This window comes from Argopecten irradians, chromosome 14 (assembly GCF_041381155.1).
Source record: "Argopecten irradians isolate NY chromosome 14, Ai_NY, whole genome shotgun sequence".
Lineage (NCBI taxonomy): Eukaryota > Metazoa > Mollusca > Bivalvia > Pectinida > Pectinidae > Argopecten > Argopecten irradians.
Window position 1 is genome coordinate 23,778,762 of NC_091147.1, and position 16,242 is coordinate 23,795,003.

General features: G+C 34.7%; 2 protein-coding genes across 7 annotated transcripts in view; one reads left to right on the top strand and one right to left on the bottom strand.

The window, feature by feature from the left end:
- Window positions 1–10,877, top strand: part of LOC138307812 (centrosomal protein of 63 kDa-like) — a 29,877-nt gene extending 19,000 nt beyond the window's left edge. For 5 of the 6 annotated variants that reach the window (XM_069248704.1, XM_069248703.1, XM_069248705.1 and 2 more), the window contains 5 exons: window positions 2,174–2,329; window positions 4,973–5,100; window positions 5,927–6,393; window positions 6,652–6,824; window positions 7,230–10,877. In XM_069248704.1, coding sequence (XP_069104805.1) covers window positions 2,174–2,329; window positions 4,973–5,100; window positions 5,927–6,393; window positions 6,652–6,824; window positions 7,230–7,379 — 1,074 coding nt within the window. In that variant the 3' untranslated portion in view covers window positions 7,380–10,877. The remainder of the gene's footprint in view (window positions 1–2,173; window positions 2,330–4,972; window positions 5,101–5,926; window positions 6,394–6,651; window positions 6,825–7,229) is intronic. The other variant, XM_069248706.1, reaches the window with a different exon arrangement.
- Window positions 10,878–11,225: 348 nt separating this feature from the next.
- On the bottom strand, window positions 11,226–13,873 carry LOC138307103 (uncharacterized). The gene is made up of 3 exons (XM_069247733.1): window positions 13,840–13,873; window positions 13,287–13,547; window positions 11,226–12,213 (listed from the first exon to the last, which is right to left on the bottom strand). Exons 1-3 carry the CDS (start codon window positions 13,871–13,873, stop codon window positions 12,053–12,055), a joined length of 456 nt encoding a protein of 151 aa, XP_069103834.1. The 3' UTR covers window positions 11,226–12,052.
- Window positions 13,874–16,242: the final 2,369 nt, after the last annotated feature.

The following is a 16,242-nucleotide window of genomic DNA, read 5'->3' on the forward strand; positions in this document are numbered from 1 at the left end:
CCTGAGGGATGGGGTCAAAGGGGTCAATTTGGCTATTTTCATATAAAAGATTTCTCTGCAACAAAGCATGGGAGAACACTCAAAATGCAATGGTAGTATCCTTATAGGGTGGGGTTTCAAAATAGTACAAATGTTGGGACTGACCCCACCAAGGGCTGAGGGACAGGGTCAAAAGGGATCAATTTGGCATTTACCATATAAACAACTTCTTCTCTGCAACTAAGCATGGGATAGCACCCATAATGCAATGGTAGCATCCTTATAGGGTGGGGATTCAAAATTGTACAAATGATAGCCCCCCCCCCTGGGCCTCTTGTCAAGGTTCATTATTTTATGTTCGTAATATGTGTATAAAAAATTAATTTTGACAGTACCCAGAGGTTCAATATAACTGTGTTTTACTGTAGTCACATCCAGTAGACTGTTTGTAATGCTAGTCAATACAAGGACCAAAGTAGAAATCTGCTTTTTATCCAGCACCGTTTGTCCTTCACAAGTTTTATTCCTGTGTCCTTGCCTTGTCCAGAATTATGTTGTTTCTAGATTATTTCATACTGTATAGCTCTTAACTTCATGGAAATTAATTTTTGTGGTGTCTCATTCCTGGCAAATTAAATGAAATTTGATCGCACAGTATTCACTATGCAATCTTCATTATCTGGACTTTGGTACTGACAAGATAAATAGATATTGAATGGCTGAATGTACAGCATGGGAATAGGGCTATACTACCTTAAAAAATAATATGATATTGATTTAACAGATATTTAAACCAAAAACGTTTGAAAGAAAAAAATCATGCTTGTCAGTTGATAGTTAGACAAATGTGAACAACGATAGCATGAATGGTATGTTTGTAAGACTTTTTAGATTTTAAGTCTAGAAAAGAACACTTCAATGTCAAAGCAAATTTTTGTTTTCAAGACCCAAAGTCTTCTTATTCAAAGGGTGAAAAAGTTTAATTATGAATTTTCAGGGGTGAATGAGTAAATTACATATTAAAAGGACTGGTATTAATTTTGAACAGGAATATTGTTTGAAATTCTGGACATGACAAGGGCAACATCATTCACCCCTTGTTAGTTCCTGTTTGTTGTATGCAGAGGATTCCTGTGATCAAAAATTAAATTCAGTATAAAAAAAAATGGAAAAAATAAAGAATACTAAAGAAAGTACAGTCTAACTCTATAATATGAACTCGAAGGGACTGCGAGAAAACTTTGAGTTATTCGAGTGTTCGAATTAAGCGAATTGTCAAGTCAACTGTCAATCTCTTCACTTAGTGTACATACATGTGCTAGTTCCGTGTCGTAAGCAAAGAAGGTGTCAAAATTGTATATTTATTGTGGAAACCGCTTATATTGAAGTCCTTGGAGAGTGCAAAATATTTTCAAAATTATTCAGATTTCAATACAAACCAAGGAAAAAGAAGTTGGAATTGTGTGAAGATAGATTAAGCGATATTTCAATATCGAATATACCAGCAACTGATTTTGATTTTATTTCATAAGTTATAACTATAAAACTGAAATGTATCAAAAATGTTGATTTAATAAAATCGCAACAAATTATTCACTGATGATTGTTGATATATAACTAAGGATAATTGCTAAACATCTAACAGGTATCTCCATGTTAATGTAGTTGAAAGCGGCTTTTAAAGTGCCGTTATCGACAGATTTCTTTTTATCGGCATTTTCGGCAACAAAAATCTCACTTCGTATTATGTGACATTTACAATTTTTCGAGTTTTCCGAATTAGAATTTTCCAAGTTTTTTCAACAAAGGTAAAGAGGAAATTCGGCAGGGACCGGCAAAGTACTTCGTATTAAGTCGGGTTGTCATATTATCCAAGTTCGTATCAACCAAGTTCGACTGTACATCCTTTATTTACATAATTACATAATTATTTCCCCTTAGGGGAAAGATATTGATTACTATATATCATATTTTGTTAGCCTAGTTATATTTTTCATTGAAAACAACGTGAAATATTCCTCACAAAATAATAGCATGACAATTGATACTTACCATCAAGATTGAATACATTGTGATACACTTTAAAAGAAAACACACCACATATTTTGGCAATTTTCGACAGAAATCCTCTGCTAATATTGTCACTTCTAACATGTTTTCCCTATCACCATGGTAACCATCATGTGTCTGTTAGGTGGCTAATGCCCAGATAGAGGCTATACGGCTAGAGAACCGCCACCTCCGTCAGACGATCCTTCAACAGGCCCACACGAATGCTGACAAGACCGTATCAGAGGAACATATGAGGGCCATACAGAATTCATATAGTAGCAGTGTGTCTCGTCTAGAGGTAACCTTTTAACCTACCCTGACCCTTGGCCTTTGACCTTTCCTGTGAACCTATATCACAATTTACATACCTTGCCTGAACTACAGTACTACCATTAAACTGAAGGTGTAGACAATTTTCTACAAGTATGCCATATTTAGTTAAAATCTGTCAAAAGATGAAATCAGGAAAACTCAAAGTAAAAATACATGAAATGTCTCTGCCATCATTGTACAGAATTGAAGTTAGACCTAACAAAAGCTATATCAGTCATTAAAAATGTCTTTGTTCTGCTACATACATGTAACGTTTTCCGTACTGAACTGTGGAAGCTTCCCAAATTTCTAGCAAACAAATTACAGTTTTCAGCTGGAAGTGTTGCCTCATAGCCATACCACACCACAGCTATAAATAATTTACTGTCTCTATACTACTTCTAAGCTACCTCTTCATTGTTATTGTTTCAACAGCTTCAGAATTTAGACCCCTGCATTCACTGTTTCACCAGAGGATCTTCATGTACAAATGTAGCTATCCTTGAGCAATGCAACCTCTTCCATGAATTGTCCGGACTTGTCCTTGTCCTGACCCAACAAACCTGGAAGTTAGTTTCATCAACAACCGCTGGAATTCCTTAACTTTAAATTTTCTGTAGGAAAGCGTTAAAAAGTTCAGGTAACATACTAATCTTTTTCCCTAACTTCTTTAATGCTTTCAAATGGATAATCTTAAGTTAAGGAATGTTGATGAAACTAGGTACGGATCTGTGAGCCTCTACAAAAGATATCCTCCGTGAACTTTATACAATGATTTCTGAACCCTGACCCTTACACTAGACACCTAGTAATCTCCATGACCTCTGAACTATGAATCCTGATTCTCTGTATGACAATAAAGATATATATACTCCTAGTCCCCTTGACCTTTCCGACCTAAAATGTAAATGTTCAAAACTTATTTCACTTTTATTACTACAACAGTAGAGTTTCATTGTTGTCTGTGAAGTTTTCTGAAAGTTTTGACAATTTTTAAATTGCATCACAAGCTGTTCTGTTGTTGATTTCTGTATTTCTTTATTAGAATGATTGGTTTCATTTTGTCTTAGTAATGCACTATCCACTTTACTATTTAAAGTACATTATGTGTACAATAATCTTGAACTCAATCCAAAATAGAAAATATCTGGTATGTAAAAACTGCCAAACTGAAGCATAAAATGGTAATGTCATTATTAAAATTTTGAATGCAGTTTCATTATACATCTATATTATTTTAGAAACAAATGAAGAATTTTAAATCTTATAAATCTGATATAATCCTCCAGCTACCTTTCAGTGACCTTTTATACTGTAGGTTTTATATATAAATAATTATCTGGACTAATCTTTTGGAAGGTGTTCCAAAAAATGCCAAGCATTGTATTATATTCAGGCATCATTGAATATAATTATCCTGTAATATGAAAATGTTATGTATACATTAGAATTTTTCCTTAAACTTAAAACATTCATTCATAGTATTGGTGTGAGAACTCACTTGTTATTCAGAATCCTTAACAAAAGTCATTGTCTCCATTGCAGTGCACATTAAAATCTGCATTATAGCCTCATATAGTAAAATTTATTTCATGAGAATGTCTATCCTTCAACAGCTGTAGAGTACATACACATACCAGCATTCAGTTTACAAATCAATTAATATTAAACAGGAAAAATTTGTCATAGCGACCACCTTTGTATAAAGACCAACTGCTTATATAAGACCACTGTCTTGGCTTCACAAATGGACAATTTCATTCCATAAATTAGTTACATAGCTGTATGTCTGGTATATATGATACAATTTCATAAAATTTGAACTTGTCAAATATTGAAATTTCAACACTAATTGACCTGTACATAAAGTCCACTTGACTACATATATGTAGACCACTTTTCTCTTATGGCCAGTCTTTACAGGTTTTACTGTACATTGTATATCCTGGTAGTTGAGTAGTGTTGTGAGTATTGTCTGCTAGGGGGTGCTGAGTACAGATCAGAAAGCTTTATTCTGTAGGTATATATGTACAAGTTCAGTGTAATACTCAGTCATTGAGCCAGATTGGTCTATAGTTGTCCAATACAGTAGTGCAATACTTCAGTAGTCACAGATGTAATCAGTTATAGCTGTATTTACCAGGTACATGAAAATCTACAGGACTCACTTTGGATTAATTTTATGAGGTACCTGTATCATTCCTGGGATTTAATCTTCAGATATTGTGGAGGATTTTTTTCTGGTGATGCATGCATGTTGCACATAACAAGAAATATCATTCTCTGAATTTAATCTTCAAATATATTTTTCTTATGAATCATGCTGCACACAGGAGATGAATTGATTTTATTCAGTCAGAGCCATATTGTACTGAATTAATTAGATTTTGTATAACTCTACTTTGATAAATTGATAAATATTGGATGCTTATAACCAATTGAATACATCTTCACTCTCTCTGTGACTTTTAAATTTTAGATAAAATTGAGCTGAAAGTGTCATCCGGTAAAATGTTTCGTTTAGAAAACAGCATGGATGCATTATTCATTTATAATCAAAAATGAAATTTGTGTACATTGGAATATCTGTGGTCATGCATGATTGCATCTGTATATCCTCTGGTTTTAGCACGAGAACCAACAGTTGAGGGAAGACATGGAATGTCTGAAGGAGGAAATGAACGAGTTGGAAGAAAGATATGAGGAACAAGTTCGACTTGCTCTGAAGAATGTGGACACATCAGTTCAGGACGAAAGGTAAAATTACAAATGATGTTCAACTTTATATTCATCAAAATTGATCATATTACCTGCTAATTGATACATTAATTATTTGCCATAATTAGTTTTCTTTAGTTCTGTCTTCATTTCTTGAAGGGTTACCTGTTGTATATATAGTAAAATATGTTTATAATGAACATACCTTATAGGAACCTGGACGGGGGAATGGAAATCACGATGTTTTAACCATGAATTTACTGTAAGCATGTTTGTCCCTAGAAACTTGTACAGTGCAATATAATTAGTCAGCAAAGAGATACAATTTGGTTGAAATAAACCAAACAAGCCTTTACAATCCTGCCTCTCAGGTTAAGATTCCCTTGTCGCACCACAATAATAAATTTTATTTTTTTTTGTCACCAAAATATACTTTAAGAATTTGATTTCTTAAATGTTCTTTTGATAATTATCGCTTATTGCATTTCTACTATAGGAAGCATTATTTAATGATGCTCCACCACTGACAAATGGTATTTTTCTCTCTCAATAACATGAGCAAAGGAATATATATTTTTCTTCATTTACAAAAGTTACTTTAATAATTTACAACATTACCACCATTGAAAAATTTGAGCTTCTAATTTTACTTCATATGTTTATTTAGTTTATTTGATGCTTTGAAACCTAGCGTTAAAAAAGAATGTTCTTAAATCAATTTAGAAGATTATAAAGATTTGTTTAAATAATAAAAACAGATATGTTTTAGAAGTTCAGAAATGAAATATTTTGTTGTATTTGATTTCATTGAGCTGTGTATGGAAATTTGGTTCAGTTGAGTCATAACCACTGTTGACTATTCCAGAATAAAGCGATTTGAAGAAAACTCTAATCGACGTGTCGAAGAAATCCAACAACAGTTGAACTCCAATACACAACAATACAAAGAGGAGATCCGAATACTCAAGATCGGTAAGGCTCAGCTAGAGGCACAGCTAGAACTGGAGAAGCGCTTACGAAACACAACATCAGAACGACCCTCGCCGTCACGGTTCTCTGATTTTGATAACAGCGAGAGGCGGTCACGGTTCTCTGATCCTAGTGAGAGACATTCTCGATACTCCAGTGTTGATTCTCCTGTCAGGTTCAAATCACCACACTTCCTGGAAACAGACCATCAATCCCCAAACTTGTTCAGAAATGACACTAGTCCATCAAGAGAGTCTGACCGCCATTCAAGGAATGATAGCAGACTTTCGAATTTATCAGATCCAGGCAGACGACATATAGAGAGTGATCATCACAAACGACAAAATCCACAGCTGCGAACAAGTAAGTTTTATTGAGCATTCGAAAAAGGTTTGATAACAGGACTGTTTTAAAACACCAGTCAAACCTACTTTAGTGACCACCTGCTTAATACAACCTTTTTTAGTGTTCCAAATGGTCCATTTCTACATCATTTTTAAGAGGAAAATCAAAGATTTCATTTCCCTGAGCATGAAAATTTTTACCCTAAAACTTTTGAATGAATGTTAGTATGATTGAAGTTGTAAAATTGAATTCCTGACTTATTTGATTTACTTGAAGGGCCTCCAATAGAGGGCAGTATTGATGCACATCACAACAGAAGCCTTGACCTTAATCACGACCTTGACCCTGAACTACCAAGAGTTAATGGTACTGCCAATGCCAGCTTTGAAACGGTCCTCAGTAGCAGAGCAATGTCCATATCGGAGAGTTTACCAGACGTTAGTATAGATGTGAGTGCATTGAAAATACTAACGGCTTCACTCTATTATTTTTTCTCTGTATACGTATTAGATGAAATATTTTGATTCATACTGTAATTTTTGCAAAAAAAATATCAATTTAAAATAAAATTATGTCATTTTTAGGTGACCTATAGAGCTTTCTGATGTATTATTAGAGATACTTTCAGTTTCCCTCTCTTCACTCTTTCAGTACTGACCGACAAAATAAAATGAAGGGAAGTAACTCTTGATAGATCAGAGTGCTCATAAAGCATTCCTTATCTATGTTGGATCTTACTCTTGACTTTAAAACTCTAATTATCTTTTAACACATAATTTCACATGTGTCATGCTAATTTTGTCATTCTATTGGTAATTTAATAATTAATGATATGAACTATTTTTTATCCTCAGAGTCCAAGTCCGAGGAATTCTGTGTCACAAAAGTTTCTTGAAGCTGAGAACAAACGTGCGAAAGAACTTGAATTTCTGATAGACTCGCATATAGAAGATCTTAAGCATGGGACAGACAAAATTGTGAAAAAGTACAACAGGCGCCGGTAGTTGTTGACCATAGCCATTGTGAACGGCTTACTACACATATTGCACAAGGACATCAAATGTGTGGCATTGAAATGTAATTGTGTACCATGATCATTTAACACATCACACAGACCTTAAAATGGCTTGTTCTAACTTTCATCACAAAATAGAAGTCTGCTCCTGGTCTGATCGCTGTAGTGTTTAAAGTACATTATGTGTCAAATGTATTCACTTGGTGAAATTTTTCAGTTTTTGTTAAACTTTTTTAGATAAAATCGTCAACATTTGGTTCTTAATGTTACTGAAATAACATGTGCTAATTTAAGATGTATAGTCTTAATATTATATTTTTTTTTATTTAATCTGAAACATTGAAAATAAATTTTTATATTCCTGAAAATATTATTTCCGTCCAAATTGAATTTTCAAATACACAGTGCCTGATCTGAATATGTTTCCATGCAGTTGTTGAAATTATAGGCAGCAAAGTTTGTTCAGTCTCAGTCATTTTCAGACTACTTCTTGCTGATATATATATTTTGTTTCTGTCAGGTCCTTTATGTTGAAGTACCTCAGTATTTATTAGGGATTTAATTTATTTGTTTAAAGCAAATATTCCTATATGTAAATATACTGGGGAAAGATATTACATTTTCTCCATGGGTACACATTCATAAGCCCATGAATGGAAGCTTAAAGTACTTTAAGTCATAAATACTAGAGAGTTCAAGAATATCATTTTCCCTTGTAGCATTATCTGTGATAAATATAAAATGAGACCATCTTTCCAGGTTAAATTATCAATTGTACATAATTTGTTGTTCACATTTTGTATTTGTCAGTTCCTTAGTTTACACATAGTGTGTATATATGTATGAACATAACTTAGTATTAATTTTGATTTGATACATAATTTTATGCTCAACTTATTCACCCCTGAAATTCTAAAATGGACTATTCCAGCCTTTGAACTAAGAATCTAAATGCATCTTCAGGGGGTAAATAGGTTAAATTAACTAAGAATAAAAAAAATCCTCCTGTGCCAGCTTTGATCACTTTTGAAAGATAAATAAATTGTGATCTAGGGTTGAACTCTGAGGTAATTTTCTAAGTCATGACAACACAAATAGTTTTCAGGGGAAGTAATTCCTGCTGTTCATCAAATGATCCAAAAACCATTATTGATAGAATAACATATACTTATTTTATATTATTTTTCATTATTTAGTTTACGGTATGTACATAAAGTGTAACAAGCCACTGCCTTCTTACATTGTGATGGGTTACAAGAGATTATTTTATGATTCATCTGTATTGTATAGTGTGCCAAGGACACAATATTTTGTAACAGCCCTTGTTTATAAACCTTTATAATGGTGCCAAGACTGCAAATCCCATTACAAAACTTCTTTTTCAAACCTAAATTTTAGGATAATTGAAAATGTTTGCATCCAAAAGTGCTAATCATTAATTGAATCCATGATGCCCACACTACAGTAACTGGTATCTAGCTGTGATTAGAGGCTTTTAGAGATTGCATAACCCTGTTTGCAATCAAATATTCGTGGTTTAGGGGCTATTTATGAATTGTGAATCACTGTCTATAAAATGCACAATAGCATAGGACTATAACAGCATTTATCTCCTTAGTGTCTTATTGGAAACCATTATTAAAAATATTGTTCATATTTTGAATACCAGGATTTTTCAAATAAATTTTAGTTCTGTTAACTTCTAATGTTGTTAACATATTCACAGTCAGTACAATTAATTAACATTTATAGAATTATGTATCAATCTTATGATTCAAATTATATTTCATCCCTGCATTTTATCAGTACATGTTTAATTAAATGTTCTTTAATTAATTAGTCTACATTCGACATCAAAACTTCATAACAGATATCTGATGTAGATGGCATACACATATGTATACTTGTCAAAAGTTCCGAAGTCTAATTTAATGTCTGGAGAAAATTCACGACAACCTGTTTACAAAAACCATCATCAATATTTTTTTTCAATTAAAATAATTGATTTTTGTGATCATAAAGTCGAGATTTTATGAATTGTGTCATAACTTCATTCATTATTTTCATCAGATCAATTAAGACAATCATGTTCAATTTACTGCTTTTGTAGTACACTTATGCAATATTACAGTGTTCATTGATAGATGTTGTTTGAATAGTGATGTAAATCATATAAAGAGGTAACGGTACATCAATATAATATTAAAATTCCTCCTATATGACCATGGTGATAGAAAATTGGTAGTACATGTACCGTAGTCTACCTAATAAGTGGCATTCAAGTGTTTAAAAAACTGATGGGACCAAATTTACAACTTATATAAAATTAATTCACAAAGTAAGCAAAAAGTCAAAGAAAGCAATGACATTCATATTCCGTTTTTAAACATGTTTTAATGCAAGGTATGTGAACTTGAGTCCGTGAAAAGGGATAAGAGTGCTTATTGGGTCAAATACAGTATTTTAATTTAATTGCTCCTTCACTGGATTGACAGACTGAGTTCTTCGTCTCTGAATAACCAATTCTTAATACTGTGCGCTTTTGAAAGTAGTTCTCCATTAGCTTTAATTGTCAATCTACCATGAGCTGACCATCTCTGGGTTGAAAGTTGATGAAGGTTTTGGGTTCTGTCCCTTGGCTGAGGCATGCTAAAATCTGTAAAATTGGTGGTTTCTACTCCTGTTTAACCCTCAACAATAACATCAATTATTGAAATAAGTTTGGAGAAGTTGTTGTGTAGAGACATCCTTGAATGACCCTGGCTGGTAAGGAATGTTTACTAACGCAAACCAAAAAAATTATCCTGGTATTATGAATTTTTAATGATGGCCGACTTTGTGAGATTATATCTATAATTATGTACATGAACCTGAATGTTTGATGTATATGATATGTGTACAATGTACTTTGTATATTTATTTTTATCAGCAGTACTGTATATGTGCTTCATTTATTTTTTGCAATAGTTCAAATTCTATTTTGCTTGCCAATTTAGAGTAGATACAGTATAAGTGGTCTAGAATTTCAAGTTGCTTTGTTTACATAAATTTGATATCTTCTGAATCCTCTTTACTAAAGTTTGTCAGAAAATAATTCATTCATTTATGATTTTTAGCTGATATGTTCAAAACATCTAATGCTTAAAAATCAATATGCTAAATTAGCTAACATTTTAATTTCCAAAGTACCGTATTTGTATGATTTTGATATCATTAAAACCAATTTTCATACATTTCCATTCAATCATCAAGTTAGTTTAAATTAGTCATTTTAATACTTAGGAAAAGTAAATGAAAAACTTTTCTGTTGAAATTAAGGTAAAATAGTGTGTTTTTCTGCATAAATTAAAAATACCCTGAAACTACCAGTTATTGCTTGTATCTCAACATGCCATTGATATTAGTATAGAACTGCTATATGTGATGTTTCTCTTGTAAAAATGATATATATTTATTATTCACTATTGAAATAAATCTCTTAAATTTGTTTGATGATGTCATCTTCTATTTAACTTCACAGCTACGCGGTAGCAACATATTGTATGATGTTTTAAGTATCAAGGATTCTAAAATTACCAATACAATACTCTGTCGGTGGAGCATCTTTAATGGTTAGTCATAGAGATACTGATTTTTCATGTAATTTTCTACCTGATGATAAGATGTTACAATGAAAGATTTTCGCCACAAAGATAAGATACTGACAAAATGTATGAAAATTTGACCTAAAGTTCAAAAGAACAGGTTAATGTACGGGTAAATTAATAAATGGCTTAATGCCAATAGCCAACAAAGGTTTTGTATGATTTAGGAGCAAATAAAGACAATAATGATCAATGGTTTTGTTAAAACTCATTTTATTTCAAATACCATATGACACACTTGCTTACATTTTGTATTTGCATATTATACAGTATATTGTAGAGTTATCTACCCTTGCAAGTAGGCATTTATTTTTACGTCATCATTTTCACCAAAAAAAGTAATGGGACAACTCTGTAACAAGCACAGACAGAAAATGTTAAAAGAAATTCTATTTCAACATAAATATCTGAAGATATTCAATTCCTTCAAAAATCACATATTCAACTTTTATCATAGAACAAGCCTTCGATTTTATGTGTCACAGGAGTACATGAGTTTAGTTCATTAACACTTGTGCCTATTGCTATGACCTACAGACAAATTAAAATCGGGTCATATTGGAATGTTTTTCCTTCCTTCCAATACTGTTAGACTGCATACAACCAGAAAGTATATTAAATAAACCAACTGTCTTTCGTGGCTACTAAATTTTTCAATTTCCATTTCAATACAAGTCCGTGAAGATAACCTTTGCAGATTTAAAACATTTTATGGACATTAAATATATATATCAATTAGTCAAGATAAACATTCATGAAATTACTTGAATCGCAGAATTTGTGAAAGTAAATTGCACGCGAAAGAAATTTTAAATCAGTTTACAGTAGAAACAATACAAAGCCTTCCCATACCTATACATTTAGGTTTTACAAAACCTCATAATTCCAATACTACCCAGTGGTATACATCCATGACTAACAACGCTCTCCCTCCTCTGTCTGATAGCTAAGCCTTGTGCTTTGAGATTCCATCCCTCTGACCAGTAACAAAGTAAAAATAAAGATCAGTATTGTACAGTCAGTACTTTTTATCTTTATCCCGCTCCAAGGCCTGAAGGTACTCCTCTGCCAATTCAGGGTTTTCTTCCTTCCATTTCGTGGCCGTGTTTTCGGAGAGCCACGATTCAGAAGTGTTGATCTGATCCTTCAGTCCAGTGACCAGGTCCTCCAAACACACATCTGAAATAAATTTTTGTATATAATGATAGTGTTACACAACTGGTGAATTTTTCATAAGGCCAAAAAAAAAAAAAAATGTTTGTTTAGGGTTACATTGCCAATAAAAATAGTGTCGGTGAGTCTAGAGGATTTTTTTTAGTGTCTTTCACTCTGAAATAATGGCCGGAACTGGAGTCTGAGATCGAAATCCCGACTTTTAATTTTTTCCCCTAGAAAAGTGGGGTGGGGTGGGGGGGGGGGGGGGGGGGGGAAATAAGGGTCGGGGGTAAACAAATTAGGGTCGGTCAGGTAACCCTAAACAGACATACATGTATTATTTTTTTTTGGCCTAATATGCAACTTTTCTGGTCAGCACAGAATACCAATACATGTACAGTAAAACAAGGTTATAACAAACGTCTGGGGACCAACAAAATCACTTTGTTATATGCATAATTTGCTATAAAACCATTACAGAGGTCTTATAATAGGAGCCTTCACAGGGAATGAAACTTACTACATTATCACTATAAATTCACTGTAAATGTGTTCGTTATAAACATGTTTTACTGTTTATATACAAATGATATCAGCCATAAACATTCTAGCTAAGTTACGTCATAACTAAAACAAGGAATAATAAGCCTGACTCACTCACTTTGAATGAAGGTCGCAGTTCTTTAATTTTAGCTTATTTGACACTTGTGATTTTGAATGAAGATCATAGTTCTTTGTCCTGAGAGAACAAGGTAAGCGGCTTACCTTGTCCTTCATCCCATCATGCTACGGGCCCAATACCTGGTACCAGGTCTCTAGACCTCTTAGTAACCATCAAAAAGCTTTAAAGTCAATTAAAGATTTCAATTTATCTGACCCTTGTAATCTTGGATGATCATTCATTTAAACAAGCTTGGAAGCCCTTGATTCCTGCATGCTACCTCAGGCCAAATATCAGGTTTCTATAGGCCTACTAGTTATTGACAAGAAATAGGGTAAAGAAATAAGCTTATTTGAACTCTGTAATACGGAATTAGGAAAATGGAAAATTTACCGTAGTTTATTTCTATTCTGGTGAACATCAGAAAACACCTTACCATCACCTCCAGTTTGGGATGTAGATCCTGACTTTCTATCAGATGATGCATTGCCAGTTAAGTCCAATGGACCGGCCTGTGTACCAATTTCAAAAGTGAACTCATCTAAATCAAGGTCAAGAGCAGCTGCTGCTTCCTGTTTAAGGTCTTCAGTTTCTTTCTTTTCTTTTTCCTTTTTGTCTCTTTCCTCATCCATCTTATCTGCCACTCTAGTCAGAAACTTGGCAAGGGCATCTTCATCCACTGGAAAATAGAGAATTGCTTTTTATGCTAAAAATACATGTAAACGTGTACAAATAAGAGTGTAACATGGCACTGTGGTGTATATTTAAGTCATTTTATTTTCCTTCAATAAAATGTTCAATACATCCTGGCGGTAGTGGCAGATTTTGATACACTACAATACACTAAAAAGAGTTTACGATTACATTGAATAGAAACTTTTTTTTAATGTAGAATGAACCGACAAAAAAAATGGGCATTACTAAAATTGGTGATATGAACACAGAAAATTATACAGTCAGTAGTGAAAAAAAATCTTTGGATGTATTACATGACAAATCGTCCTTGTAATCTTGGATGATCATTCTGAAAACGTTCACCTAATAGTGTACCACCAAAAAAAGCAGCTGCTGCTTCCTGTTTAAGGTCTTCAGTTTCTTTCTTTTCTTTTTCCTTTTTGTCTCTTTCCTCATCCATCTTATCTGCCACTCTAGTCAGAAACTTGGCAAGGGCATCTTCATCCACTGGAAAATAGAGAATTGCTTTTTACGTATGCTAAAAATACATGTAAACATGTACAAATAAGAGTGTAACATGGCACTGTGGTACATAAATGTATATTTAAGTCATTTTATTTTCCTTCAATAAAATGTTCAATACATCCTGGCGGTAGTGGCAGATTTTGATACACTACAATACAATAAAAAGAGTTTATGATTACATTGAATAGAAACTTTTTTTTAATGTAGAATGAACCGACAAAAAAAATGGGCATTACTAAAATTGGTGATATGAACACAGAAAATTATACAGTCAGTGGTGAAAAAAAAATCTTTGGATGTATTACATGACAAATATTCTGAAAACGTTCACCTAATAGTGTACCACCAAAAAAAATTTGTAAACAAAACAAGAGGCCCAGAGGGCCTGTATCGCTCACCTGGTTTGTAATGTCAAGTCATGTTCTGAAATACAGGTTCATTGTTTCTTTTCTGAAGGAATTTGAATATTTACCTCTTATTTCCCTATTGGGCCCCGCCCCTCCTGCCCCGGGGGGTCAGAGCCAAAATTTATACAAGTTCTGTTCCCCTTCCCCAAGGATATTTGTGGCCAAATTTGGTTACAATCCATGCAGAACTCTAGGACAAGTAGCGATTTATAGGATTTACCTCTATTTCCCCTATTGGGCCCCACCCTCCTGCCCCTGGGGGGTCAGAGCCAAAATTTATACAAGTTCTTTCCCCTTCCCCCAAGGATGTTTGTGGCCAAATTTGGTTACAATCCATGCAGAACTCTAGGACAAGTAGCGATTTATAGGATTTACCTCTATTTCCCCTATTGGGCCCCGTCCCTCCTGCCCCCGGGGGGGTCAGAGCTAAAATTTTGTACAAGTTCTTTCCCCCTTCCCCCAAGGATGTTTGTGGCCAAATTTGGTTACAGTCCATGCAGAACTCTAGGACAAGTAGCGATTTATAGGATTTACCTCTATTTCCCCTATTGGGCCCCGCCCCTCCTGCCCCCGGGGGGTCAGAGCCAAAATTTATACAAGTTCTGTCCCCCTTCCCCCATGGATGTTTGTGGCCAAATTTGGTTACAATCCATGCAGAACTCTAGGACAAGTAGCGTTTTATAGGATATACCTCTATTTCCCCTATTGGGCCCCGCCCCTCCTGCCCCCAGGGGGTCAGAGCCAAAAGTTATACAAGTTCTGTTCCCCTTCCCCCAAGGATGTTTGTGGCCAAATTTGGTTACAATCCATGCAGAACTCTAGGACAAGTAGCGTTTTATAGGATTTACCTTTATTTTCCCTATTGGGCCCCACCCCTCCTGCCCCTGGGGGGTCAGAGCCAAAATTTATAAAAGTTCTGTTCCCCTTCCCCCAAGGATGTTTGTGGCCAAATTTGGTTACAATCCATGCAGAACTCTAGGACAAGTAGCGATTTATAGGATTTACCTCTATTTCCCCTATTGGGCCCCACCCTCCTGCCCCCGGGGGGTCAGAGCCAAAATTTATACAAGTTCTTTCCCCCTTCCCCCAAGGATGTTTGTGGCCAAATTTGGTTACAATCCATGCAGAACTCTAGGACAAGTAGCGATTTATAGGATTTACCTGTATTTCCCCTATTGGGCCCCGCCCTTTCTGCCCCTAGGGGGTCAGAGCCAAAATTTATACAAGTTCTGTTCCCCTTCCCCCAAGGATGTTTGTGGCCAAATTTGGTTACAATCCATGCAAAACTCTAGGACAAGTAGCGTTTTATAGGATTTACCTCTATTTCTGCTATTGGGCCCCGCCCCTCCTGCCCCCCCGGGGGTCAGAGCCAAAATTTATACAAGTTCTGTTCCCCTTCCCCCAAGGATGTTTGTGGCCAAATTTGGTTACAATCCATGCAGAACTCTAGGACAAGTAGCGTTTTATAGGATTTACCTTTATTTTCCCTATTGGGCCCCGCCCCTCCTGCCCCTGGGGGGTCAGAGCCAAAATTTATACAAGTTCTGTTCCCCTTCCCCCAAGGATGTTTGTGGCCAAATTTGGTTACAATCCATGCAGAACTCTATGACTAGTAGCGATTTAAAGGAAATGTTGACGGACGGACGGACGACGACGGACGACGGACGACGGACGACGGACGCCGCGCCATGACATAAGCTCACCGGCCCTTCGGGCCAGGTAAACAAAAAAAATTGAATGGTATAAGTTTTTGCCTTAGGGTACCCTCTGAACATACAAGCAATA

What these genes read in the sequence shown, in the direction of transcription:
- LOC138307103 (XM_069247733.1), bottom strand. Translation starts at nt 13,873, where the DNA reads ATGATCATCCAAGATTACAAGGACGATTTGTCAT. An exon ending in TTACAAGGACGATTTGTCAT is followed by an intron (nt 13,548 to 13,839) that starts GTAATACATCCA and finishes TAGCATAAAAAG; the next exon opens with CAATTCTCTATTTTCCAGTG. An exon ending in ATCCCAAACTGGAGGTGATG is followed by an intron (nt 12,214 to 13,286) that starts GTAAGGTGTTTT and finishes AATTTATTTCAG; the next exon opens with ATGTGTGTTTGGAGGACCTG.